Raw genomic sequence first — 26,440 nt, 5'->3', positions numbered from 1 at the left:
TGGTTTGGTTTTAATGAATCCTGTAAATATGCATGTATCAGTTTAAAAAACAAACAAGCCCCCACACAACATCAACTCCATTACCATAAAAGTTGTCAGAAATGCAAATGGAAATTTCAAAAGCTATGCCACAGTGGAATCCAATCCAAGTACACGTGCATTTTGGTATACTATTAGGCAAACTGGAGGTCAAGTGACAGCATAGCTTTTGGTTTCCTTAGCTGCTGTCTGCAGCCAGCTCCAGAAGTGCAATTATGCTTTGGCACTGCAGAATTCACCAAGTGCTTCAAAGTGAGTGCCCAGCCACCATGGAAAAGGAGTCTGGCACCACAAGTCCATTAGGCTGATGGGGGTGTGGTGGTGAGCAAAGTCACAGGAGATGTTTTCTCTGAGTTCTGTTAAATACTAATAAATGCACCTTGTTTTATTCACATTTTTAGTGGATACAGGGGACTAGTATGATACGCAAGGAAATCCCAACAGAAGTCATCTTCAACATTACAGACTTGCACCCATCTCTACTCACTGTCAAATTTCATTAGCTGAAAAAAAATTAAGGTGAATAAGTGGAACTCACTTTATTCTTTAAAAAAACTATAGTATAATTTTCCTAGATATTTGTGTAATAAAAGCAAATGAAACAATTTAAAATGCGTTTTTTGCAAACAGGCTTTTTGTGTGCAAAAATATGTAATACCAAAAGGATAACAAAGGAGAGTCTTTAAAAAAGAAAACCCCAAAATTCAGCTACAATGTTACTGCAGTAATATTCAAGACACTTCCAGGCTTTAAGTTTTCTGCTTCTCAAACAGAACTCAAATATTTTAAATCATTCAAATTATGCTCAATATTCAAGGACTTGTAGGTTTTTTTTCTTTTAATATACATTTATGTATACACATACACAGGAATAAATGTAACTGGGCATAGGATTATGAGAAAAGGCAGCCCAAAGAAACATCAATATCTGTATTTAGTGGAATAATCTTTCGGCGATACCACCAAACCTCGACCTTTGCGGGCTCCTCTATAAACAGTTTCTATAATGTCAATCATCTCCTGCTTATCTTCCATTGCCCAGTTGATCTTGTTGTTATTACCTGTACCTAAATCAATCATGATGTGCTTGTTCCTTTAAAGAGGAAGAACAAAAAACCAGGTTAATATGGTATTATAATTCAGAAAGAAATCTTATACCCCACCCCAAATGCTTTGTAGGATCAAAGGAAGCCCTTATAACATAAACAGGCTTGCAGAACAATCATTACTCCTCTCACTTAAACTGACATTTTACTGCCAATTTTTAAAGGAAGAATAAGAACTCCTAACATGCCCCCAAAATGGTTCCTCAGTGCAATTATCCTTCATCATATTCCTTATTGTTTGTATTTCTTTCCCACTACTCTCTATCTCCAGAGAGACTTGTCAGTAGAACATTTTATCTCATCAATGTAGGAACCTTAACTCCAAAAAAACCTTATTACTTTTGATTTATCTTGAAAGCAAGTTTGGCAAGCTTGACTGCTATGTTACTACAGTATTCTCTACAGGAAGTTTGAGATTTAAAACTAAGAAAAATGGATAATAAACCCGGTTTTCACTATCATGAATTTATACTCTATTATCAAACACTGTTACCAGACTGATTGGAATACAAACCATTTTCCTATAAAATCAGTTTACTCTTCTGTAGAGCAATGTAAATATAGGCATCAGTGTGCTATTATGCATTTGGAAATGATCTGCTGAGACACTGTATTTGACAAACAGAAAGCTTAAATGAGTTACATTCCAGAACCATCACATACCTGAAGAAAAACATGACGGTACAGGGATCATACAACTCATACATCTTGTTGAAGTCTGGTACTTCAGTGATGTCCACAAGATAAATAACAGCAAAGTTTTTAACCTAAACAGAAGAAAACAGGAAATACAAAAGCTATATATATTACCAATTAAAAGGCTAAGCTTTCATTATTGTAACATCTATCTTCCAAATTATTAAGTCATAAAATCAGAATAAACAGCCTTGCTTTTATTGTTAATCACAACAACCAATTAACATGGAAAATATTTTTCAATATAGCTAAGAAGCTCATTTCACATCCAGTGTAAACTAGAAAGATACTATGCTAAATCAACATCCAGAGAAACAAATGCCCTTTATATAGAGCTGAGAACTCACAGTGACATGCACAGCTCTAAAGAAGTAGAATAGTTGCTTTGTGCAAGCCAAGCTGACACATTTTGCCTGTGTCATCAGCTGCTTATAGACTTCAGAAAATTAATGATCTACAATGCCCTGGTGCCTGCCTCCAAGCATTCTTCCCCCTCTAAAACATCCAATTTGTGTAAAATTGTAAACGTATAATTTAATTTAAAAACTAGTAGCTTTTACTGAGAGGTCCAAAGCTAAAATTTAAAAGTGCAATTGCTAAAGAAATAAGACCTTGATGAGAAGTCTGAACAATTCTGGTAAAACTGGCTTTCATTTTGCAGAGTTACTCAGATGCAAAAGAATCCCTCCCCTCTAGTGTCACAGTCAATGCCTTCATTCCTGCAAGAAAACCATGGCACACTTTTGTTTCCTAGATGTAGCATACTTGTTATTAAGTGGAATTAGGGGAAATTTTGGTTTCTAAACTTAGCTCATAAGTGCACAGTAGAAATTACACACTCACACACGTCACATTCTAAGTCAGAATGCATGAACTATAAGGTATATTATCAATTGCTTTTGCACTACACCAGGAGCCCACAATTGTGTCTCCCCATCCTCAGTTACCTGCTAACACAATTTTGGTCCCTCCCATTTGGCTGCCCAGAATTACCAGCCTGAGGTTGACACACATGGTCTAAAATCTATGACGAATGCACTGTTCGTGACAGTACTTCCACTTGTTAATTTTTTGCTATCAAAAGTCTGGAAATGAGTATAATACCTGCCTGATGGAACAATATTTTGTTTTAGTTCACAGAGCAGGATTAGTTTGTATGAGAAAAATATTGTGTAGCTTGTACATAGACATCCTAATAGGCACTTTACTGAGAAATTATGGAAATGTTTATTTACAAAAAAAACCCTCAGAAGCACAGAGTAAATAAATTTTTTATGGACTTCTGCTTCAAGACAGTTTCCAAATTATAAAAATAATCACACTTCAAGAATGCAAGTAAGTATTACTAGCAAAGAAAGTAAAATCTCTTCTAGAGCGAAGCAGAATTTAAAGTTTTTACTGTGCTTTTTATGGAGCCAGTTAGAGTCCCAGGTTCAGTCAACATTCCAATGAAAACATCCCTATGTTCTAAATCAGGCAGGAGGTAAAGCCATGTAAACTAAAACAGTCATAATATCAAACCCTCTGAAGGGATCCTTCACACCCATTTCAATTTTACATTAAAGACTTCTAAGAACCTTAATGGGATGTTCAGAGGCAGCCCAATTTAGCTGAGAAGTGACTGAAGCTATTCCCTGGTGAGCCCTGGCAGGCAGTTGTGGGGTGGTTGATCCTTTTTTTAGAAAACAAAACACCCGAGGAGCCATTTTCATTTTATCCTATCATTACTTCTTCCACCCTGCTGGCATTTTTAGCATCAGCAGCACACCTTCACCATGTGAGGAAATTTCTACAACACACTCAGCACTTTTGACAGAGCACACCATCTCTGAACAATTACTTAATTTGGAGCTTGAAAAATTATTTTAATAAAATATTCTTAGGACTTGTTTTGTTCGGTGAAAGACTAGTCAAAGGAGATTTACATGTTGCACCAGAATACCACTGCATAAGCACTCCTAAACCAAAACTTTACTTTCAAGAACTCTGTACTTCAGATAGTACTAGAACAAAAAAACCTTTTAAAGTTAGTTTGACACTATATGCATTTAATTTAGTTGAGTTGTTGCAGAACCAGAAATGCATGTCACTAGCAGTGCTCATCAACAGCCTAGGATTTCATACAAGAGAAATGACTATAAAAGTCTTATTTTGTTACATAAATCTTACTAAAAAGGACTGGATCACTCAAATCATGTGCAAGTCATCACCAGGACCCAGGCATCCAAGACATTAATTGAATCTTCCTTCTCTCTGACCTACTTTCATAGAAGTGAAACTGATGAGAGTCACCTGCTGAAAAGCTCATATTAAGTCTGAAGCAGACCTTAAAGCTGGACTCAAATTTTAATTCAAAACTTTAAAAGCTGCTCTGTTCTTTACCCCTCGCTTTCCTAATTTCAAATTTGGCATGATCACCACTCCAAAACAAGCTAGCTTACAAAACACATTGAATGAGTGTGTGCTCTGTTGAGTTTGGGCACCAGCTGCCAAGGATAGCAATAGGAAATAGGAATTCAGGCCTAAGGAGCGATGAGATAAAAACATGGAGAGGGTGATGCAGAAGAACTGCAGTGGCGTATGTAATGTTTAGGGGCTGGGCAATTTAATGTGCCAGGCTGAGCAAGCTTGTCACCAAGAGGCATTTCATTTCAACACGAGACAAGCCTTGCAGAGACTCAGATGTCTCTTTTTGCACAGTACTGACCAGTTTTAGAGCCTGAAGAAGCAGTTCCTGTCTCAGACACAATATTGGAGCCAAGACAGCAGCAGTACAGAGCATCATCTGAGCCAGCTTCACACACAGCCAGTTCTAATTCACAAAAAAGCTTTGATTTAAGCAAAAACAGGGGAAGTATTTATGGATTCAGACTGCTGTGGAAGTGCACGGTTTGTGGAGACAAACCAAAGGCCGACCTCTCTCTGCTGGGATGTGAATCCATTGCTCAGACAGAGCTGTCAGTTGAAAACCTACATTCCTGTACAAAACCAGCTTTGCTACCCTGTCAAGGCAGTGGTTGCTAACAAGTTTTCTACCTGATTTGTGAGTTGTAACTGAGGATACAGTATGGACACCTCAGAACAAGAATAAAATACAACTCTAAACATGCAAATCCAAGTAAATACAAGCAGTGGCAGTAGTTACAAAGGGTTTCAAAGGGTTCACAAAGGGTTACACTGAATTTGTTAATACAAACCAAAATTTTACTGTAGAGACAATATGAAAAAACCTTGTAGTATTTTAGAAGTTAAACACATAATAACACAAGTTTACTCTGAAAGTGCTTAACCTCATAACATACACTAAATACAGTAAATTTGTTGCAGTAAGTCAACTGCTTTCTGAAGAAAAAATCAAAACTCTAGTGAGACACCTCCTTCTGGGCAGCACCTCACTTGTGCAACAACGGAAGATAAAAGCATTTTCAGAGACAGATATTAACTATTTCTGACACTCCTGACTTTCCTTATCTCTCTTTCAATTCAAAACTTTCTCTGCCTTACCAGGCTGTTGGAGCTGCTTGTTCCATGGGGACAGGGTAGAGTAGGAGACGTAAGTCAAACAGCAGCATAGATTCAAAACTGTGTGACCTCTTTTCATAGGTTGGGCTGCAGTTTTGCCCCTTCTCCCCAGTGATGGTAATTTCATAGATCAGTCCAATCAATCCACATGGCTCAAGATGCATGTAGAAAACCCAGAAGTATATTACTGCCTGGCCACTGTTCCAGGCTGTTTGAATACTTCACAGAACTGTCTCTGCCTGAGGACTGCTATGAAATCTTTACACTGAATGGCTCAAGACTATAAAGCAGATGAATCTATAGGACTTTTAACATCAGATAAAGATTCTGTATCCTGTCTTCACATACTTGCTAGTAAACAGGAAACACAGAGGTAGGAAAAATCATTTGCCATGGGACTCATTTGTCCTCTGAAGTTCTCCTCCCTGACTTCCTTAATTAACAATATCCTTCTAAAAAATAAATAAATTCATTCCTACAACATGAGATTGACACTACGATTAATGCCCAGGATGACTGACAAAAATCGTGAAGTTTCTTGAAATTTCTGTCAGAGGTAAGTAATGCTCCTGTTTTTTCAGTTGTTAAAAGATTTCAGCTGCCTTTGAAAAGCAAACCTTACAGCCCAAATATCCAAGGAAATCTGGAACAAGATCCAAGATTCCTCCTTCTCATCTTTCTAACCAGTTTCTAGACAGTGTTTTTTCTGTTTAGAAGAACAAAAGACTGCTTTACAGTAAAGAAACTTGCAGGAAAAAAATACAGGAACAGAGACTAATCAGCTTTTAATTACAAACACCAGTAGCTAAAATACCTATATGCTTTTTTCACAGCTACCTCTTTCCCTGCCCCACCTTCTTTTCCTCTCTCACTTTTCATGTAACTTTAGCAGAAATGCAGAGGCACAACTAATGTTCGAGGAAAAGCCACAGCTATTCACACTTCTGATTATGGTTAAATAAATGCACAACATTTGAAAAATCCTCCCTAAACCCAAACTGATCCAATACAAGTTACCTAATTTACACTATTCACTCATAAATAAATAATTTCTTAAACAAGGTGCATCAATTTAGCAAACCAATCCCTGTATTTTAGGGGATAGGTTTATAATTATGAGTTTCCTTTAAAGAAAAGAAAAAGTGTATTTTTAGAAAAGGTCATTAAGACAAAATTTGTGACACTCAATTCTTGCTTCAATCAATGTTTGATTGAACCCCTGACAAAGCAAAAAAAAAAATCTAACATCTTACAATTATGATTTGTTTTGACATTCAGTGAAACCTTGCTTCTTTTTCACATAACACTAGGGGAGAAAATCCAGTCAGCTGCAAGTGGAGTACATTTCAGTACAATCTGCTTTGTACTTTCAGATAGCATTCTAGTTTCTTTTTCCACGAAAACTGAAAAGAAAACCCTGTTATCCTATCATAAAATACAGATAAATATTACTGCTACCCAAAAACATGCTGCAGTCTAAAAGAATATTGCACCAGGGCAACAAATGTAAAATACGGCCACATTGCCTTCAGACGTAGCCTGCATTTATAACGCATCAACATTCTGTATTATTCTCTAGAATAAACACCTGGACAATTGGAACTTTTACTCACTCTTTAAAACAGCAGAGATCCAAACATGGCTTGTAAGCAAGAGGATGAGGTAGGATCTCCCTCTTTAATTTGCCATTTCTGCAGAGGGAGATTTTTAAATAAGAAGTTACTTTGTTCTTTCTTCCCCCAGTCACCCCTAGCTGCCAACAGGTCTTCGAAATTTCCAAGCATCCTGCCTCAAGTCCATACTAACAGTATCTGAGCATAACACTCCCACCAGGCTGAATACAAAACAACAGTATTAAAACATGTCACAACTCTTTACTGTATTCTAATACATCTTAACGCCTGGCTGTGGGTATAGATCTTTAATTGTGGGGATTTTCAAGACACAAGTTATTTTAAAAAACTTCAGAAGGCAAAGTAAACCACAAAAACAACTCCATGTCAATCTATGCAGCATGCACAGAACTTTCTATGAAGGCAGCGAAGTTCTGGATGCTCCATTCATTGCAGTGTTCAAGGCCAGGCTGGATGGGGCCTTGAGCAACCTGTGCAGGAGAGCAGGAGAGTTGGAATGAGATAATCTTTAAGGTCCCTTCCAACCCAAACCATTCTGTGATTTCTATGATAGCTGACACCTTTTCCTACCCAAGTTACCATTTCTGATTCAGATATTTTTGTTTCTTCCTTCATGTGGTTCAGTTAAAGAGCTGTCAATATTCTACATCTATCGTGTCGCAAAAACTTTAGCAAATATATGAAAAGGTAAATTGTAGGTGATTGTGTATCCTAACAGTCTAATTTTTCCTATCTATGTATCTTTCTTAAGTAAGTGACCAGCTGTTTGTAATCATTCAGTTTCCATCTGAAAACAGCTGTGGAGTTTGGCTCTTAAAATTTTATTCAGTCCATGCAATTCAGCAGAATGCTACTGGTGTCCATGGATAACATCACTGACAGATTAATATTGCTGACAGATTAATCAGAATTATATGAGTGACAGATTAATCAATACCATCCTGCACATTTAAGTGCCTCACCATTCTTAAGAGCCAAAATGAAAGTAACTTTTCAAGCTACTCAGATGGAAATCTGAAGGTACATTTCCACTGTGAAGTGAGAGTGCTGCGTTACCCGGAGCCGCAGCAGCCCTACCACCGAGCACTGTTTCTGCCTGAATGCCGATGCTCCCTCAGTGATGGGTTATTGACTGGCAGCACTCTCGATTTCCGAACACCTGCGACGCTCTTTTCACCCCCCCCCCCCCCCCCCCCCAGAACACTGCAAACATCAGAGCAGTCTTTAGGAGACATTCGTGAAAGTGAAACCATACAACTTTCCCGCTGCCTCCTAAAGCTGGGATACCTGTGCAGAACCCCGGTTACAAGCTGCCCCAGGCTCCAAGCAAGCCATGGGGAACACTGAGCTCAGAAGGAGCAGAAAGCTCCCGTTTACCTTCTCGGCGATGCTGTACAGGACCTCATCCATCTTCATGCACGTGGGGTCCCAGTCGTGCCCGAAGCGGATGACCACGACCCGGTCCTCCTCCGACAGGATGGCCTGGTCCACCTGCCACCCATTGTGCAAGTGCGGCAGCATGTACGACATCCTGGCGGCCGGCTGGGGAGCCTGCGGGACGACAGGGATGCCCATGCAGCTGACAGCCCAAGCCCTCCCCGGGCCCTCCCGGGGCGCCGGCGGGCACCGAGCGCTCCCCCGGCCCGCCCATCCCGGCGCGGCCCGTCCCCAGCGCACCCCGCGGGCGTCCTTCCCTCAGAGACACGGAGCGACGGCAGCGCCGGGACGGGCGGGAAGCGGAAGGGCGGGCACGGGAACGCGCATTTCCGGCAGGGCGCGGGGCGGACCGGGCGCGTTCCCGATGGGAGGAGACCCCGCCGCCGAACGGGCGGGCACGGGCTGGGCAGGGACGTCCGCGTCCCCCCTCGCAGGTGGGATGTGGAGCCGTGCCGTGGGGATTGGTGATGCCGGCTAGCACGGGGAGGGTGAAACAGAGGTGATCAGAGCCCAGATCTCCTACTCTCTGCTGCTGACCGCTCTGATGTTGTATATTCCCTGTAACCTCCATGGGATTTGATCAAGGAGATACGCTCAGAGAAGCTATGGATGCCCCATTCCTGGAAGAGTTCAAGGCCAGGTTGGAAGGGGCTCTGAGCACCCTGGTGTAGCGAAAGGTGTCCATGCCCATAGCAGAGGGCTGGTCCAGATGCTCTTTAAGGTCCCTTCCAGCCCAGCAATTCCGTGGTTCTGTGCTATGGCATCTCCTGGCCGTGGGAGGTTTTCTCAGTGTATTCACCCCCAGCAATGACAATTTTCATGCCCAGCCACTCCCAGGCCCGCTCTGGGGTTCCATGGGCTCCATCATCGCTCCGGTGATCCAAGCACCACTACGAGGGCACTCTGGGCAAACCCACCAGTGGAAGTGGTCAGCAGCAAAACCAGCACATTCCAGCACTGGCTTCCAGAATCGAGCTGGCCATTGGCATAGGCCATCCCAGACCAATCTGTTTCCTTAATTCCACAGCAGACACTCATTTGAAAGGTTAGCTTGCAGCAGGCAGGGACAAAAACATAGTCTCCACTATAAAAATTCCCCACAAACTGCAGCCAGGGTCGTGGGGAACAATGTCAATTGGTGGCAAATAGCTTTGCCCCACAATTGCTGAGCTCTCCAAAAACCATCCGAGTCCTCATCTTGCTTTATCACCTTTTTAGGACGTCCGGGGGGGGGAGAAGGAGAGGGAGAGGGCGGGGGAAAGGAGAGGGAGCCCGGTCCGGCTGCAGACAGGGGCAGAGGCAGCGGGGGCGGTGATCCCCGTGCCGGAGCTTCCCTGGAAATCGTCAGCCCCGGAGCTGGCGGTGCCCGGGCAGGCAGGGTTAAGGGAGCGGGGCTGGGCAGGAGCGGATGTGCCCGGCCCCGAGCAGGAGCCGTGAGCTCCCGGCTCTTCCAGCTGCCGCGGGATCGAGCTGTGGTAGGCGCGTCGTCGGAAAGAAACCAGCCCTGGTCAGTGCTTTGTGGTCGTCGCTCAGGTATAATTAGTCTTCTTATTTAGAGAAGTTAGTGGGAGGAATTGATCCTGGATAACGCAGGCTGTTAATTTTAATTGAAAACTGGGCTAGGAAAAATTACATCGTTTATTTTATTATGATTTGTTTAAGTCCAAGGTGATATAGCAGTACCAGCCAACAAATCTGTGAGTGAAACTCCGCAGGAGGAGTGAGTCAAGCTCCACAGATGAAATAAGGTCAATTTCAGTTAGCACTGAAGTTAATACTTAAACGTATTTGCCCCGTTGTCTCAATCTAAGTCATATTTTCAAAGTTTTCTCTGCAATGGCAGGACCAGAACTTAGTACAGTTACCTTATATCAATGATTTACTACGATTATGACTGCTTACCTACATGGAAGCATATAGTCTTATGTAAATACAAAAGGAGAAGAGACAACTTAAAAAAAAAAAAGGAACTTGTTGATAACACAGATGGAACTAGTCCAAAACCAAAATTGTCATATCCTTGACAGGTGTTACATTTAGCACACTGGAGAAGACATCTGATAACTGAATAATTATGTTCAGGAGCAAAGCATCGAGTCTGTCAAAACTGATTCCTTTGATGTTTGGCCAGTCAAATTTGGCTTACAAATTTTTTCATCCAGTTATTGCTTCTCATGGACTTTGCTGTCACAGAAGTGTGATTTACAAACAGAGGTACAGGATGCGCCAACTTAGTGCTGGAAGACGAACAATAAGCACTGGGACCAAGGTTGGTATCTGGAGAGCCCCCTTCCTTCTGTGAGGTTCCTTTAAGTATTTTTAATTTCCTGTTATCAGTGTGATTTTTTAAGATTGTACCTGTGGTGAGCAGAACACCAGTTGTTGGACCAGTGCTGTAGGCAGTGAATGGGTCACACGTGCATCAAACACAGCTGGAATGGAATGGTGGCAGGCTCAGCATGCCCACACTTGTTGAAAGATCCATCAACATGCCACTAGCCTGCTTCTAGTGCACTGGTTTGTTTATAACTAGAGGCTTCCTTGTGGGTCACCTTTCTGTTTCTGAAGTGTAGGAAGTGCTTCCAAAGTGAAAGCAAGTCTGGCTCTGCCCATCATGTGTGGTGTATTGTAATAGGGCAGGAGGTGGTGATGAAAACAAATGGAGTACTACAGTGCTGCCTCATTGGCATCTGCTAGTCACTTGATCATGTCTGGTGCCCAGTTTTCCCTGCTTAACAGCAAAAGTTTAGCTGCCCTCCAGGTTTACCAGATTCTGATCATTCATGAAGCTGGACAATGCCATCATAACATGACATCAACTGCTCTTTTATTCTATGCATCATTCATTCTGCAACACAAATCTAGTTTATCTTAGTAATGTTGTGTGATACTCTTTAAGAAATGCAGACTACACCTGGGGAAGTTTGCACAATTTTGACAACTACATGTGGCTGACAACTTCAGCTGGCAAAAAAAAAGATGATATGTATATAAAAACATGGTCTTCCTTTGCAATTTGGCTGCACTGTTCACCACATTGCTTTGTTTGCTGCAGTTGAGAACCAGATAGTATTATCAGAGACATTGTGGTGAACTGCAGACCTGTCCTAGCATGGAGGCCCCTTCAAGCCCATGTCCAGCAGCAGACTGAAACTGCAGCAGAAATGCACATCAAGGCCAGGATAAAATAGCAGTACTGCTGCCAAGATTGTAAGCCATTTAATAGATGTGGTTGGGATAAGTCTGAGTTTGCTCAGGACAAGGGTAAACATGGTTGACAAAAACTTCCAACCTACATTGACACCTTTTTGTCACAGGTTTGAGTTCTGATTACTCACAGAAGGCTTTTGTGAGAGGAGTGAAGCAGCAGGACACAGCTGGCCAGCATTGTGTGCCCAGAATAAATCAGCATACTGTTGTGGAAAATTGTTCTGATTCAGGTAGCAAAACATCAGGTTTCTTGGACACAAGCCTAGGAGATAGAATGGGATGGAGATCAAAAGTCAGTAGAGCACAGCAAAAAGAATTGTAGGAAATTAGGCACAGCTATTGTCAAGATATGCAGGAAATCTTCAACTACCACTTTTGCCAATAGGAGCTCTAATTAGGTATTTGGTTGTATGTGGAGCCCCTATCTTATTGCAGAGTGCATTTGCTGGAGTGCTGTAGAGAGGACTGGGCTCAAAACTCTCAGGGCAGAGGAAAGTTCTAGCATGAAAGACTGTGTTATCAGTGGTATCTCCTCTAGTGCTCTTCCTCACTGGTTCAGCACATAAGTGTGCTAAATTTTGCATAAGGTAAGTTCAGGTACAGATCTGAATGTTTAAAACACTGAAGGCAAGCAGTCTAACAGCTATCCAAGGGTGGCCCTTCATTGTGCAAATTTGTTAGACATAAACCATCTTTGTCAGAACCATCTGGGCCTCAGTGCCATCCTACATTGCCTCTGGCTTCACCAACCATAACCAACAGGTAAGAAACTTTGATTAAATTTCTAGCAGCCTCTGTTTCATAGCACTACTTATAGAAGGCATTGGTGAGTAAGCTACTGGAAAAGCTACTAGTTTTGTATTAAATCAGTATTGATTCAGGAGCAAAATGAAACTCTTTGAGAAGAACAGCTTGTAGGACTGGGTTTGGATGTAAGAGTGTGGATATTCCTTGGTGTTATAGTCTAAATCAGCACTTGGTAAAAGTACTTGGAATTTGTCTGACATACCACACTAGTACCAAGTGCCTGTGGATTAAAAGCACTATTGAGTTCCATCAGTTTCCTGATCTACACATGTGAATTTAAATGATAACTTTTAAAGGAACATAATTGCTCCTTTCAGAGTATTCTCCTAAACAAAGGAGTATTTCTTCTATTCCTCCATTTCAGATCATGGCAGAAGGAGAGTTGCCAGCTGTTTTGATCCTGGATATAGGAGGAACTCATGGCGTGCTAGAAGACCTTGCAGCACTTTTGAAGAAACACTTTCACCTTATCACCATGAAGGAATTTCTTGGAAACAAAGAAGAAGTGAGAAAAAAAATCCAATCTGTTTTTGTGTTTGAGTGCAGGCCAACTATTGACCGTGAGCTTCTAGAAAGCCTGCCTAATTTAAAGGTGATTGCAAACTCTGGGGTTGGAGTGGATCACTTAGACTTGAAAATGATCTCAAGCTTTGGTGTGAAAGTGACCAACACCCCGCACGCTGTGGCAGACCCAACAGCAGACATAGGAATGGCCTTGATGCTGGCCTCTGCCAGAAGACTAGTGGAAGGTAGTGTTTTAAATTTTCTTGGTCCTAGCTACTTCTTTGGCACACTTCGCTTTTGCTGTGAGAGAGATGATCTTTCTGAATCAATATTTGGGATGCTTTTACAGGGAAAAATTTTCACAGGCCTTAACTTTCAGAGGCATCTACTTCTCCTATGTCTTACTTCTTTTTAGGGCAACAGTGACAAGAGTAAGGCTTTTGTCTAAATTTTGCACTTGAAAGTTATGTGATATCCTGTTTGGAATAATGTCTGGGGCTTCATTCTTCTCTGGCTGTTCACTGGGAGGGTTGTTTATAGCTGTGAAAACTGAATACAGAGTGCACCCAAATTGAATGCCATCACTTTCCATTTCCCCTTGAAAGAAGCATTAGGAGCTGCAGGAAGATACAGAGCATTAGTGGCCACATCTCCAACTCCAGAGCAGTAATTAGTATAAATTCTTCTTTTTCCTACCTCTGTGGATCAGTTTGTCTAAACCAGTGGGTTGTATTTCCTGAAGAGCGTCAGCATTATTTTTTAAATAGATGATAATCCTTTTGACAAAGCTGTTATAAGTTGTTCCAGCAGCATTAGTTTGTGTCCCTAAAAGCAGGTTCTTTCCCCACTCCCTTGCTGAGCAATGCCTTTCTGGGGAAGGAAGGTGCCAGTAGAGACCTTCATAAGAAGCTGCCTCTCTCTTCAGGGACTCATGGTCTTCTTGTCACTGCTGCTCCACCCCTGAGCATGAAATAACATCTCTTTCCCAGTGATATTTTCTCACTATTGTATCTTTTTGAACCTCAAGTTCTTTGTGTAAAAGCTCACTGAGATCCCTGGCTGAGCTGGAATTTGAAGCCTCTCAAGGAGTGAGACTGGTTTGGGTTGTGATCCAGGAGAGAAACGGTGAGATTTACCCCAGCTGAAAAAAAAAAGTGAAGTCAGTGCTTGCAGGTGGTTTCAAAGAAGCTATTTTTGAACTTCCAAGAAAACACACCAGCTGTGGAAAAGTTAATTCCCCAAGGAGTTACTCCTTCCAGCACAGTACCCAGCCAGGATCCCACTGCATTACACAGGCTTCAGGCTCGGATGCAGGAATTGGCACCATCCAGGCCCTTATATAAACTGGTCCAAATCAACAAAGGTGTTTTGTAAAGGGTGCTCCAGAGCCCCACTGCTGTAATGGTGATGAACCTTTTATTTCCCCGAGGCCTCCATTTATGGCTTATTTGTACCCATTCAACCTGTATTTCCACACAGGCTGCCACATTGCCGTGTCTCCAGACACAAAGTATTTTGCTGTTGACTGGCTGGGAGTGGAAGTAACCAGAGCAACACTTGGGATCATTGGGATGGGCAGCATTGGATACAAAGTGGCTCAGAGAGCCAGAGCCTTCAACATGAGGATCCTGTACCATAACAGAAACCAGAGGTAAAGGTTTCTGCATTTCTGTTTTCTGCAGTTAATTGTCCACGGGGCAGTGACGGAAGCCACAGCTCTGCTCTGTCTCCAGCCTTCCTGTGTACTTGTGGCAGTTGTAAGCAGTGTGACAAGCACCACTGTGCCACCACTTCCTCACTTTGGGTCCCTCCTGCTCCCTTCAGGAAGCAGTTCCCCCTGCACTTGCCCTGTCCTGGTTAGCCACTATCAGTTTGAAACAAGGACTGTGTAAGCATTTGGGAGATGTTGTCCAAGCAAACCAAGTCTTGTGCCCTCATTGTGTTCCCTCTCAGACTCTTCTTCAGGCTTCTGGCAGCATCCCTGTTCCTCCCAGCCAGTCTCCTCACCCTAGCCAGATCTCTCATCACACTGGCACCAATGACAAAGGCCTTCATTTCTCATGGATCTCTAGTTCCCTTTCTTTCACAGTTCATTTCTTTTCAATCACAAGTCCTAGCTGGCATGTCAGACAAGGAAAGGTTCCACAGGAATTGGCATAGACACAGGAGAGAAGAGCAGGGTCTGACTGCATCCCCAGCCTCCTAACCTCATCTTGCCTGTGTGCTATGCTTTCACACAGATATCACTCCTCCAGTGTCCCACCACTCCTGTAGCCTCTTGCTCCCTCTAGCCCACATCCTTTCTGCATCCACTCTACCAACTGAGCCTATCAATGGCTTATCCTTTGTGTTGGTCTCAAACCTCTCAGTTTCTGTGCTTTCTGGAACTCTCCTAGGGCTGACTGATTGTTAAACTCAGTTAGAAATAGTTGTGTCAATTTGGGGATTTGTGCATTTTTCCTTCAGAAGAAAGGAGGAGGAAGAGGCTGTTGGTGCCCACTACCGTGCAGAGATGGAAGACTTGCTGCAGCAATCTGACTTTGTTATGTTGGTTGTGAACCTGACTCCTGAGACTCACAAACTGATTGGGAAAAAGGAGCTAGGGCTGATGAAACCCACAGCTACTCTTATAAACATCAGCCGAGGTAGGAGGATCTGAAATCACTGTTTGTGGCTCCACACTTAAGGTCATGTTTTGTCTGATTGTGTTGATATTCCCCTCTCCAACCTCAGTCTGTGATATCCCTCTGTTGTTTGAGTCATTAAGTAGCTGGCAGTCTACAAATCTGTGACTAACATGGATCATATGCTATGTCTTCAAAGGCCCTCTGGAAATTAGGGATGCTCAGCAGATGGTTGGTTCTCTTTAGCCTTATTCTAGAAACAGAGGGTTTTAGTGGAAATAACTGAAAGGTTTATCATCAGTGAGGGAGAATGGGGTACAAGGGAAAATATTAAGTAACATTTGGAACAGCAGTGTAGAAAGGAAGCCTCACATGGGATAACAGCTCTGTTGGCACTGAACGAGCATATGAGAGAGATTATCAGTAAACAAAGCAGAGATAAAAGAGTGGAAAATCTGCAGAGATTAAATGATTTGCCTATAATAATACAGGAAGTGTCAAAATGAGGAAAAGACTGAAACTGGTATTGGTCTCATCTCTAGAAAAATCTTATGCAGTGGACCATAATCATCCTATAATTAAAGGTTAATAAATAAAATCTTTGGTTTGTTTGGTTAATAATTATTAAAAAGGCATTCTATTTTCTAACAAGATAAAGATCCTCTACTTTTTCTCACTTGACCCTGGAGACCTTCCCCACCCTTATAGGTAAAAATGTGTTCATTAACCTCATCAGGATATCAATATTTAATTTCAATGCAGGTGCAGTTATTGATCAAGATGCATTGGTAGAAGCTCTCCAGAATAAGGTTATTAGGGCTGCAGCTCTGGACGTGACAAACCCTGAGCCTCTGCCAAGGTAAAGAAACTTCTTTCCCAGTCTGTTAATCTGAATTGTTTTAAACTGTGTTCAAAGGGTGCTCATAATTTTGCTCTCCACCGGGAGACTCATTGTGTAGGGGCAAAACCTCAGACTGTCTTGCACAATCATAAATAAACAACAAGTTATTCCCCTTTCCCACCTCTGATGGGTCTTTGCCAGCCTGACTCATGGGCCAGGCAATGAGCAAGATGGATGGAGAAGAAGAAACGTGTAAGCAAGCATCCCCCAGCTTCATGCTTGTTCTGTGCTTTGATCTGAATGGGCTGTTGCTGAGGTTCAGTTCTTCACAACTAGCATGAGATAGCAGCAGAGTAAGTTCCTTGTGTAACACATTCGGTTCTTTCCATTTCTTCCAGAGATCATCCTTTATTAAACCTGAATAACGTCATCATAACCCCGCACATTGGAACCGCAACAGTTCAGGCCATCCGTATGATGGCAGAAGAAGCAATAGCAAACATGCTGGCTGTTCTCAATGACCAACCCATTCCAAGTGAAGTGTTTCCCAAATGATGAGTGCCAGATGATGCCACTAAATTTCCTGTGTACTGGAAAGCACTATTTCTTATCACTTTTAAGCTGAATAAAAAAGTAACCTGTTCCTGCGCTGCTCATCATAATGCTGCAAAAGTGTCAGACTTGATCTGTTCTGTTACTTACAATTTGTGAAAAACGCCAGTCACTTGTTTTAAAATTTTAAAAGTTTAATAGTAATAAAATGGTTATAAAAATAGTAATACAAATTAGAGCAGTAAGAATTTGGACAATTAGATTTAGGACAATAAAGGACAACAAAAGCAAAGAATTATGAATGTTTGGATGCTTTCCTCTTGAAAGTAGGGCTTGCTAACAAACCCTTAAAAGGAATAGCCTGTTGCATATTCATATATCTCATACATGATGCATACATTCATTTCAAACTAGGGATTTCTCTGGTTACTGTTAACTTTCCCCCCCTTAATCCTGTTGGCATCTCAAAGACAAGAAGGAGGTAGTAGAAAGAGTGTATTTTCAGCTAAGGAGGCAATAATTCTTCTCTTGGAGATTTAGGTGTCTTGCTGCTGTTATCACTGTACGAAGAATTTCTTGAGCTAGTTAGAACATGTATCTTATATCACATAGTTTTTATTTTAATACTATGTTATAGCCTAAAACTACTGAAAAGGATTAATATAGTATAACTTTTTAACATAACACATAAAATATCCATTTTAATATTTGTGAACAAATACACATTTTTCACACAATTAAAAAAAATAAAGTGAAAGTAATAAAATAGATTTGTTTGAAGATTTTAACTGAGCAGTTATGCATTTTGGTCTCTTCGGTCTATTTCGGTGAATAGCAATGTTCTGTTCCCAGTTCTTGCTGCTACATAATGATAAGCAAGTGCACCTGGCAATTTGTGTAACACTCTCCAATCTGTTGAAGACGAACGGGCATTGATTCCCTGCAGAAATTTGACTGTATTCTGAAACACTTTTCAGCCAATATGCCAATATTCTATTTTTATATGAAAACACTGAAGAAATGTTCTTTAAAGTGATCATAGGCCTAAGGTTTTCTAATTTAGGAAGAGCCCTGCTTCATTTACATGTTAAAGCAAAGCCAATTGCTGAAAAAGTGTCTTTATTTTTCATGAAGATATCCTTTGAAAACCAAAGTAAATTCCAAGAGATTTAGTTCCTCCATGCAGATACAAATGATGCTTTTATCTTGACTGGCCATGACAAAAACGTAGAATTATCATCGAAATCACATTGGTGACGGTATAACCTAAAGCAAAATTAGTGATCAGTCCTGACTTGCAGTCCAGGGCCAGGCTTCTTCTTATATTCTTTCCTATTAGCAATCAACAAATTCAGAAAATTCAATAAAATGGTTGTCACCTTCATAAAGTCAGGAAGACTTTCCATTATTTTGCAACATGGTCAGGCTCCCTGAAGGGATGATAAAATGAAGTTCTAGCACAGGAAGTGTAGGCAGGCCAAGAGTTAGACATACCATTGGAAATAGTAAAATAATACTAGCAAGGCAACAGAACTGCTACAGGATTGCTACTCCAAGATCTTCAGCTCTTGAACACTCCCCACAGCTCTTCCCAAAACTGCTATTGAAAATTAAAGGTAGCTATGTGTAGTCTGTCAAAAAAACCCAAAGTAACTCAATTCACAGGCCCTCTTGGGACCAAAACCAGATGGTCAGGGATTCTGAGAAAAAAAAAAAAAAACCCAAAAAACAAAACAAAACAAAAAAAAAAACAAAACAAAACAAAAAAAACCCAAAAAACAAACAAAAAAAAACCACACACAAAAAAAAAAACCAAAAAACCAAACCAAACAATTTAGAGTGTGTATGTCCTTCTTGGAAAACACTTGCCTAAGCATATATGATTTTGTTATTTTGGTAATTTACAGTAGGCTCAGGAAAGTCTCTGCAGTCACTGGGGTCTCTTCAGGACAGGTGGCTGCAAAAAGCATTTAAAAATTAACCTGATAACTCAAAGTTCATGATGAAGCTGTGCAATTTATTTTCATGACGTAAATTTGGTACAACATTTTTCTAAACTACTTGACAGGGTACTTTGTGATTTCAGGGTAGCAAAGGAGATTTATTGCACTATATACTGCAAACAACCGAGGATCTGAAACTAAGTAATTAATGACAACTGTTGTGTTTTGAGCATAGTAGCAGTTATACTGTTGTGGTGCATATTTTTGATTGTAATTTGGCCCTAGTAGTCAGTTTTATAACCCCCCTCCCGCATTTTGTGTTATTATAGCCTATTTTATTACCAATGGATTGTTCCTTTCCCCCCTGTGTTGTTTTTTTGTCCTAGTTTGTTTTGCCCTAGTTGTTGTTTTTTTGTTGTTTTGTTCTAGTTGTCCATCTCCCTACAGACCTGCCCTTTTGTTCCCTGTTCCTTCTCCCACTGAATGTTAGTCGCGCCTCAAGCCCATCCCTTTCTCTAGAAACTTCCCTATCAATTTTGTATCCTTCAAAATCCCATTGGTTTGTTTAAGTTGTTCCCCTCCCCTGTAATCTCCTTATCGGTTTAAATATTGTATTCCTCTCCTTGCGTTCCACCCCCAGTTTCCCCCAATTGGCTAAAGATTGTATCCTCCCCTGGACCTCCCCCATTTATAAGTTGGTGTATGGTTTTGATTTAGTGTTTTCCTGTCCCTGACAGCTGTCTGGGTGTGGTCACTCTTGCTGACAGTGTTGGGAGTTAGTCGGGCAGAAGAAATCCGGCACCGCAGCATAATATGGAATCTTAGATCACGGGGACAGAACTTGTTCAGACTGATTATGTGAATAGCTCTGTGTATGTATGTGGGCACCTGTGTGTGTGAGTATAAGTGGTAGCATATTTAAAAGACCTGCTTGCTTGTCTTGGTTTTCTTATCTTCCTTTGTGGTTTACAGGATCTCTTGACATAAATGTCATTAAACGGGACATGGTAGTGATTATTCTTTAAAATGTCTGGAAATAATATGTGTTTCTTCTGACACTCTGTGTCTTTCTTCTTTGTGCAGATCATGGAAGAAGGAGAACTACCTTGGCTTTTGGTAAATGAAGTTGGTGGCATACGTGGGATATTGCATAGCCATGTGCCATTCCTGAAGAAACATTTCCACCTCATCACCATGAAGGAATTTCTTGAAAACAGAAAGGATGTAGGCAAAAAGGTCCAAGCAATCTATTTGTGGTGGCACAAACCGGTCATTGACAAAGAGCTCCTCCAGAGCCTGCCAAACTTAAAAGTGATTGCGAATTCGGGGGTGGGGATGGATCACTTGGATCTGAAGCTTATAGCTAGCTTTGGTGTGAAGATGGCTAATGCTCCACATGCTGTTTCCAGCAGCACAGCAGATACTGGGATGGCTTTGCTGCTAGCATCTGCTAGAAGACTCGTGGAAGGTAACATCTCAATTCTTTTGTGGCTTCTAAAAATAGTACAAGATTTGCCTGCCATTAATTTGACTTTTCTTAGCGTTACCTGTAGTGCACACGGTTTTACATAAAATGTGAAAATGTAACTATGTTGGCTTGGCAATAAGAATAATCGGTATTTTAATATATTTTATGTATAATAGGTATATTTAAATTATTACATTAGGCATACATAGCATTTATTTCAAGCAGATATAAATAAAACATGATGGCATAACAGTGCTATGACCAAAAGTGCAGGATGCCAAAGATCAGATATCACTGAACTCACAGCCTGGCAGAAGAACTTAGTATGGGAGGCAGCAATGGGGTATAAGAAGATTATATAGAATTGTGGGAGATCCTGAGTTGGAAGGAACCCACAAGGCTGATAGAGGCATGGGCATATTCTTGGAGACTGAAATGTGTTGGTGCAGAATTTGTGCTTTTAAGGGGCATTAGGGAGTAATAATAGAGGCAGCCTACTTCAGTTTTTGTTAATAGCATCCTTTCTCGTCTCATCAACAATTTTTTCTAGCTATTTTGTCAAATAGACCTACCCTTGGCTTGGTTAGTAAGCCTCTTTCTTCAGGAAAAAAATCCTTCACATTTATCCTTTTATATTTACCTGACTTTGATTTGCCATCTGTACTACAGGATTCATAGAAACTCAAAGGGGGTTTGCATCCCTCTAAGTTGGTTTCTACCTCACAAAGGGGGAGACAGTTTAAAAGGAAGATTAATTTCTTGTTCCCATTTACTTAAACTATCCCTGGTGGCATTTCTGATAGTTCTGAGTTTTATGATAGACTGAGCTTTTTCCTGAGTAATTTTTTGTATCCTTTCACAATATTCTGCTTGTGTTTTAGAAAAGCTGGCAATATCAGAAGATTGAAATATCAAAAGGCTGTCACCTTGCAAGAAGTGCTGACACTGTGTACATAACTGTATTTTATGTGTTGTAGAACTATCCAGAATTGTGCAGGTTTAACAGGTAATTACAGAAATTACCAAGTTGTGATTTTTAAAGAAGTCTCACTTTTCTTTCCAAGGAGAGTGGCAGAAGAGGAAACCCAATATCTGATGGTGTTCTCCATGTGATATCTTCAAACTCTGCATTGTTATTGGCAATAATTATTTTGATTGTTGATGAGGAACAGGGCAATATTTTCATGAGTTTAAGGCAGTAATAAAATTTTTGGAGGGATTATATCAAAAGGCTTTTTGTAATATGGTGAGAATAAATTGGATTATCATCTATAAATGTAGCAGCGATGATGATACATTAGGGTGTTACCTAGGACATTACATTAAAAATCACATTTGTAACCATTGCAAGTATGCTATAGTAGCACAACAAGTCCAGGCTCTTTTACCTTGTTCCTCCCTGTTGGACCCCATTCATTTCCCATATTTATGTGTTTTTCTTGCAGTCCATAACATTTCAATTTCTCCAAGTATGGACTACTGTGAAGCTGATATTCTGGGAGTTAAAGTTGCTGGAGCTACTCTGGGGATCATTGGCATGGGCCGCATTGGGTATAAGATTGCTGTGAGAGCCAAAGCATTTGAAATGAACGTTTTGTACCACAACAGGACACGGAGGTAAAGATATGTCTTGACTCTAATTGCAGCACAAACTCTTCCATATAGTCAGTATTTTTTTTTCAAGGAGTTATGACAGAAATATAGCAAGAAATGAGGGAATAGGGCCAAGATTAAAAAAAAAAGAATGGTTGTCTGAAATCAGTCCTGTAAAGAGTTACTCAGTGATTAAACACTTGGAAACTTAATTTAGGTTTTATATTAGAAATTTCAAAGTTTCCTGCAGAAAAATGGAAATCAAACTTATGCTTTTTTATTCTTATCACATTGTACTATAATGACAACATAACTCTATTTGTTGTTCATTTTTTCCCCATATTTTGAAGTTCAGAAGGGATATTTTGGAAACAGTGCCTGGAAACTAGGAAGCATATACTTGGCAAAATATGACTGAGAGCTGTTCTTAAGAAAATCTTGGTTTTTTCTCAAGCCAGTAGGAATTTTAGGAAGTATTTAACTCGATTTCACCCTTTATTTCTAGTCCCTCCTAGCTTGTGTATCTGGAAATCTGAACCTTGTTAGACATTCAGCACAGGGGCTCTTCAATTTGAAGTGAGCAAGACCCCCATGAGCCACTCAAGGCCATTGCAATCCGGCAAGGTGCAGATAATGAATAGAACAATTATTTACTGCTATAAACTGTGGCCTACCCTGAGAGAACTTTACTCCTCTGTGACTGGAGGCAGAAGCTGCAGTGGTAGGATGTGGCTTTCAGGGATTTTCACCATAGGCAGACTGCTGGAGGAGGGTCACTGCTTTAGCTAGCTGTAGGCAAATCACAAGGGTGAATGAGGCCAGGAATTTTTAGCCATGCTTGGCATTCCTGTTTCTTCAGAAAAACAGCTAAGCAAACTTACATTTAAAAGAAAGTACTCCTTAAAATATTTCAGAATTTCTTCACAAACCACAAAAAAAAAAAAAAAAAAAAAAGACACAAATCCCTCTATTCTTTTTTTTTTAATGTATATCATCCTCAACTCCCTCTGTTTAATATTCTTCAGTCTTTAAAATAATATTTATGTAAGAGTGCTGTGATGAATTATCAATACACAGTGCAACAGAAATTAAAAGCCTAAAGTATATTTAAAGTATATTTACACTTCCAGCTTGTGTGCTGAATCAAGGTGCCCTCTGCATGCTGCAAAACTGGCTGCAGTTCCATTCTGTTCTTTTCCCTCTTACTTTCTGGTCATTGGCCTGAAAAAAAAAAAAAAAACAAAACAGTGAAGTGCAGTTGTTAGGAGAGACATGGGTCAAAGTTAAATTGAAGTTGTTTTCTTAGTGTGATCTCTTTATTTCTAGATTAGGGAGGAGATAACTTAAAGCTCTTCTCTTGCAACCAGAAGCAGGTGATTGTACACATGATCTCCTATCATTGCTTCTTCATTTCCCAAAGTTCAGACAGCTATATTTACAAAGAATGTAAGAAATGGCAAGTATTCTTCTGCACTGTGAAAAGTTAAAACTAAAAATCTCTTTACTCTGCTGACTTTTTCTGCTGAACATTTTACTCTGTGAATGTCCTGGGGCGGCCAGGAGCCTGGCAAAGAGCTGCCTTGCTGATTTCACTCATAAAAAAATGACAGGCTTACTGGGAGTGCCAACAGGATGAGGACCACTGCCATGCCCAGAGCATGCATGGGTGAGTTCTGGTGAATACCACTCCTCTGGTTTGAGCAGTGATTGCATCCTTTGAGATACACAGGGGATCCTGGAGAATGGACTGTGAGCTGCCATCTGCTTCAGTGCTCAGCCTTAGTTCATTTGCAGACTTCATAAGAAGCCCTTGGAATCCTGCACTGAAGCGGCTGACAGGCAGGCATGCAATCTATCCTGTGCTGTAGGGCTTGAAGCTCTCCAGAAGGATCTAAAGACTGAGCTGAGGGTAAATTCACCTTTGTTTGCCACCTGTTTGCTATATGGATGTGATAATCAGATCCTTTTTTTTGTATTCTGGTGATATCATTGAAGAAAATGTTTCCTTGACTGAAATGCTTTTTTCCCCGCTAGGAAAGTGCAAGAGGAGCAAGCTGTCGGTGCCACTTACTGCAAAAAGATAGACAGTTTACTCCAGCAGGCGGATTTTGTGATGCTGGTGGTGAGCCTGACACCTCAGACACACAAGCTGATTGGGAAAAGAGAGCTGGAGCTGATGAAACCCACAGCTACCCTCATTAACATCAGCCGAGGTACCATCCAGATCCATTGTCTGGCCTCACAGCGTAGTCCTGCTGTGTCCCACAGCACCGTGCTGCATCCAGCACAGCTGGGGCATGTGGCAAGGGTGATCAGGAAATTCGTCCCTCTCCCCTTCCCTTCTCTCTTTGCTCTCTGCTCTTTGCCTGCCAGGTGCACTCAGGGACACTCTCATTCCACCCCAGGTGCAGTAGTTGACCAAGAGGCGCTGGTGGCAGCTCTGCAGACCGGTGTTATCAGGGCCGCGGCTTTGGATGTCACCTCCCCAGAGCCACTGCCCAGGTTGCCATCTCTGCTTATTCCTCGGGAACGATGGGGGAACCCTGCTGAGGCCAGAGGCATCCCTGCAGCAAGCAGGAAGCTGGCCCCCTTGCCTCTGGCATGAGTTGGGATATAAATGCCATGAATGGGAACGGGATGCAGCCCAGACCAAAGGGAAGCCTGGGAGCCAGGAAACAGCAGGAGCAGAGAAAGCATTTAAACCCAGTCCTTAGAATCACCCCCTAAAGCTACAGCAGCGCTTCACTTGCAAATTGCTTTAGAAAGTGCAGCTTGCCAGTTTTAATGGGTGGAAGCTGCTTGAGGCCTACGACCTGCTGCATAGGCAGGAGGTGTCCTTCTCCACAGGCTTCTTTCCACAATACAAGGCTGAAGTACTGCAAACCTCTTGGGCCTAGAGACTGCTTAGCTTCTCTAAAAAGACTGCTCTACCAGGATGGTGCCTTTTGGAGTAAACTGTGCTGGCTGCATTTTGGGTTTTGAGGAGTTTGGTCTTGTTGTGTCTGTGTGCAAATAACTACAGCTCAGACTATTGTGTAAGGTAAATGTGTTCAGGAGGGCTTAAATCCTCTCTTCTGACATATTTCAAATTACTGCCTCATGGCAGAAGTGTGTTTCTGGAGAGAAGAGCTACTTATGAAGTCTTTGCTTGTCCTATTGCAGTTCAAAATTACTTCAATATAGGTGCTAAGGTTCTCTGGGGCTAAGTGGGACTTGTAGAGTTGTATCAAATTAAATTTAAATACTGTGCAAAAGCTAAAGTAAGACTCCTCTTTATTTAGATGAACAACAATAGTTAACTCTTTTTTTCTTTCCTTCCAGAGATCATGCATTGTTAAAATTAAAGAACGTCATTATAACACCTCACCTCGGCATTAAAACAGACAAGGCCACCTACATGATAACAGAGGAAGCAGTTGAAAACATACTAGCAGCCCTGAATGGTCTCCCCCTACCCAGTGAAGTGCTCCCTAGCTGATATGTGAAAGGATATTGCATATCTTTTTATTCTTCTCTTTGTCTTTTTATTCTTATCTTTCCCCTTCACATCAGCTCTAAAGATCTTGTTAAATACAAATGTTCATACACCACACTAAAGCTTGGAAGGAAGCAGTTTGCCATCGTGTCAGTTGTGTTTATATAGTTTCTCTTGTCTAATACTAAGTCCAAAAGGCAAATAAACACCCAGAGTGGCAGTGCTATGCCTTTTGTTATTTAGGATGCCTTTATGAATAGTATTATTTATCCATAAAATTTGTAGCAAAATTGCCATTAAGTGCAACCGGGATTTTGCCTGAAGCCTTAAGCATTACACAGCCTTTGTCTTGCAGGTGTGCTGGCCAAAATACACTTTGTCCCATCACTTTTGCAGCTCAAGGAATCAAGACATTGCAGCTTTTCAGGCACAGCAAATTGGCTGTCAAGAATTTCAAGACTGCCCCAGGGGCCTCCCTGCTCTCTGAGGAACAGGTGCCCAGTATACATTTCATTGTTACATGTATAACCTTGAAAAAATAAGTTAAATTTATTAAAAAATAAAAGGCTAAGCAATAAATTACAGAGCTGAAAAACAAGGTTATGTACAATAAAAGAGAAAAGAGGAAAAAAATGCCTTTTCTTAGAACAATATCCTAAAGCTGCAGAAAACACACAAGGCTTGTGCACATGCAAACTTTTCTCAAGTGAAGAAGCAAACAAAATCAGATACAGTACTTCATATCTACTTAAACAATTGTACATGCTTGGCATTTGCTTGGAGTTTTACTCCTACATCTGCAGATATTTCAAGAATCTGGGCTAATTAGTTTCAGAAGTGCTCCCTGCCAGGGGGTGCTTTAGAAGGGAAGACACATCTTCCTGTCAGTCACTGGAGTGATGAGTTGATTTACACACAATACCTTCAATTTCATGGTTACTGAAAGTGGATGCAAAAATGCAGTGGCCACATGAGGGAAGAGATGATCC

General features: G+C 41.2%; 3 protein-coding genes across 8 annotated transcripts; 2 read left to right on the top strand and 1 right to left on the bottom strand.

The window, feature by feature from the left end:
* Nucleotides 1–850: 850 nt before the first annotated feature.
* TXNL4A (thioredoxin like 4A) lies at nucleotides 851–8,816 on the bottom strand. 2 transcript variants are annotated; one of them, XM_054642696.2, is made up of 4 exons: nucleotides 8,675–8,816; nucleotides 8,375–8,548; nucleotides 1,809–1,912; nucleotides 851–1,132 (listed from the first exon to the last, which is right to left on the bottom strand). In XM_054642696.2, exons 2-4 carry the CDS (start codon nucleotides 8,525–8,527, stop codon nucleotides 961–963), a joined length of 429 nt encoding a protein of 142 aa, XP_054498671.1. In that variant the 5' UTR covers nucleotides 8,528–8,548; nucleotides 8,675–8,816; the 3' UTR covers nucleotides 851–960. The 2 variants fall into 2 exon arrangements, with proteins under 2 accessions (XP_054498671.1, XP_054498681.1); XM_054642706.2 differs by lacking the exons at nucleotides 8,375–8,548; nucleotides 8,675–8,816 and adding an exon at nucleotides 6,977–7,054.
* Nucleotides 8,768–17,082, top strand: LOC129124168 (putative 2-ketogluconate reductase). 5 transcript variants are annotated; one of them, XM_054638904.2, is made up of 7 exons: nucleotides 8,768–8,868; nucleotides 10,462–10,703; nucleotides 12,816–13,200; nucleotides 14,435–14,606; nucleotides 15,422–15,600; nucleotides 16,342–16,438; nucleotides 16,819–17,082. In XM_054638904.2, exons 2-7 carry the CDS (start codon nucleotides 10,509–10,511, stop codon nucleotides 16,973–16,975), a joined length of 1,185 nt encoding a protein of 394 aa, XP_054494879.1. In that variant the 5' UTR covers nucleotides 8,768–8,868; nucleotides 10,462–10,508; the 3' UTR covers nucleotides 16,976–17,082. The 5 variants fall into 5 exon arrangements, with proteins under 5 accessions (XP_054494879.1, XP_054494888.1, XP_077035917.1 ...); XM_077179802.1 differs by having other exon boundaries at nucleotides 8,776–8,868; nucleotides 10,597–10,703; nucleotides 15,425–15,600; XM_077179796.1 differs by having other exon boundaries at nucleotides 8,776–8,868; nucleotides 10,597–10,703.
* A 146-nt stretch (nucleotides 17,083–17,228) lies between these two features.
* Nucleotides 17,229–25,585, top strand: LOC129127915 (putative 2-ketogluconate reductase). The gene is made up of 5 exons (XM_054644852.2): nucleotides 17,229–20,383; nucleotides 21,829–22,000; nucleotides 24,011–24,189; nucleotides 24,382–24,478; nucleotides 25,298–25,585. The coding sequence occupies exons 1-5, from the start codon at nucleotides 20,002–20,004 to the stop codon at nucleotides 25,452–25,454; spliced, it is 987 nt and encodes a 328-aa protein (XP_054500827.1). The 5' UTR covers nucleotides 17,229–20,001; the 3' UTR covers nucleotides 25,455–25,585.
* The last annotated feature ends 855 nt before the right edge of the window (nucleotides 25,586–26,440 follow it).

This window comes from Agelaius phoeniceus, chromosome 1, assembly GCF_051311805.1.
Source record: "Agelaius phoeniceus isolate bAgePho1 chromosome 1, bAgePho1.hap1, whole genome shotgun sequence".
NCBI lineage: Eukaryota > Metazoa > Chordata > Aves > Passeriformes > Icteridae > Agelaius > Agelaius phoeniceus.
The sequence above is the reverse complement of the archived record's forward strand: the minus strand, read 5'-3'. Positions and strand labels throughout refer to the sequence as shown.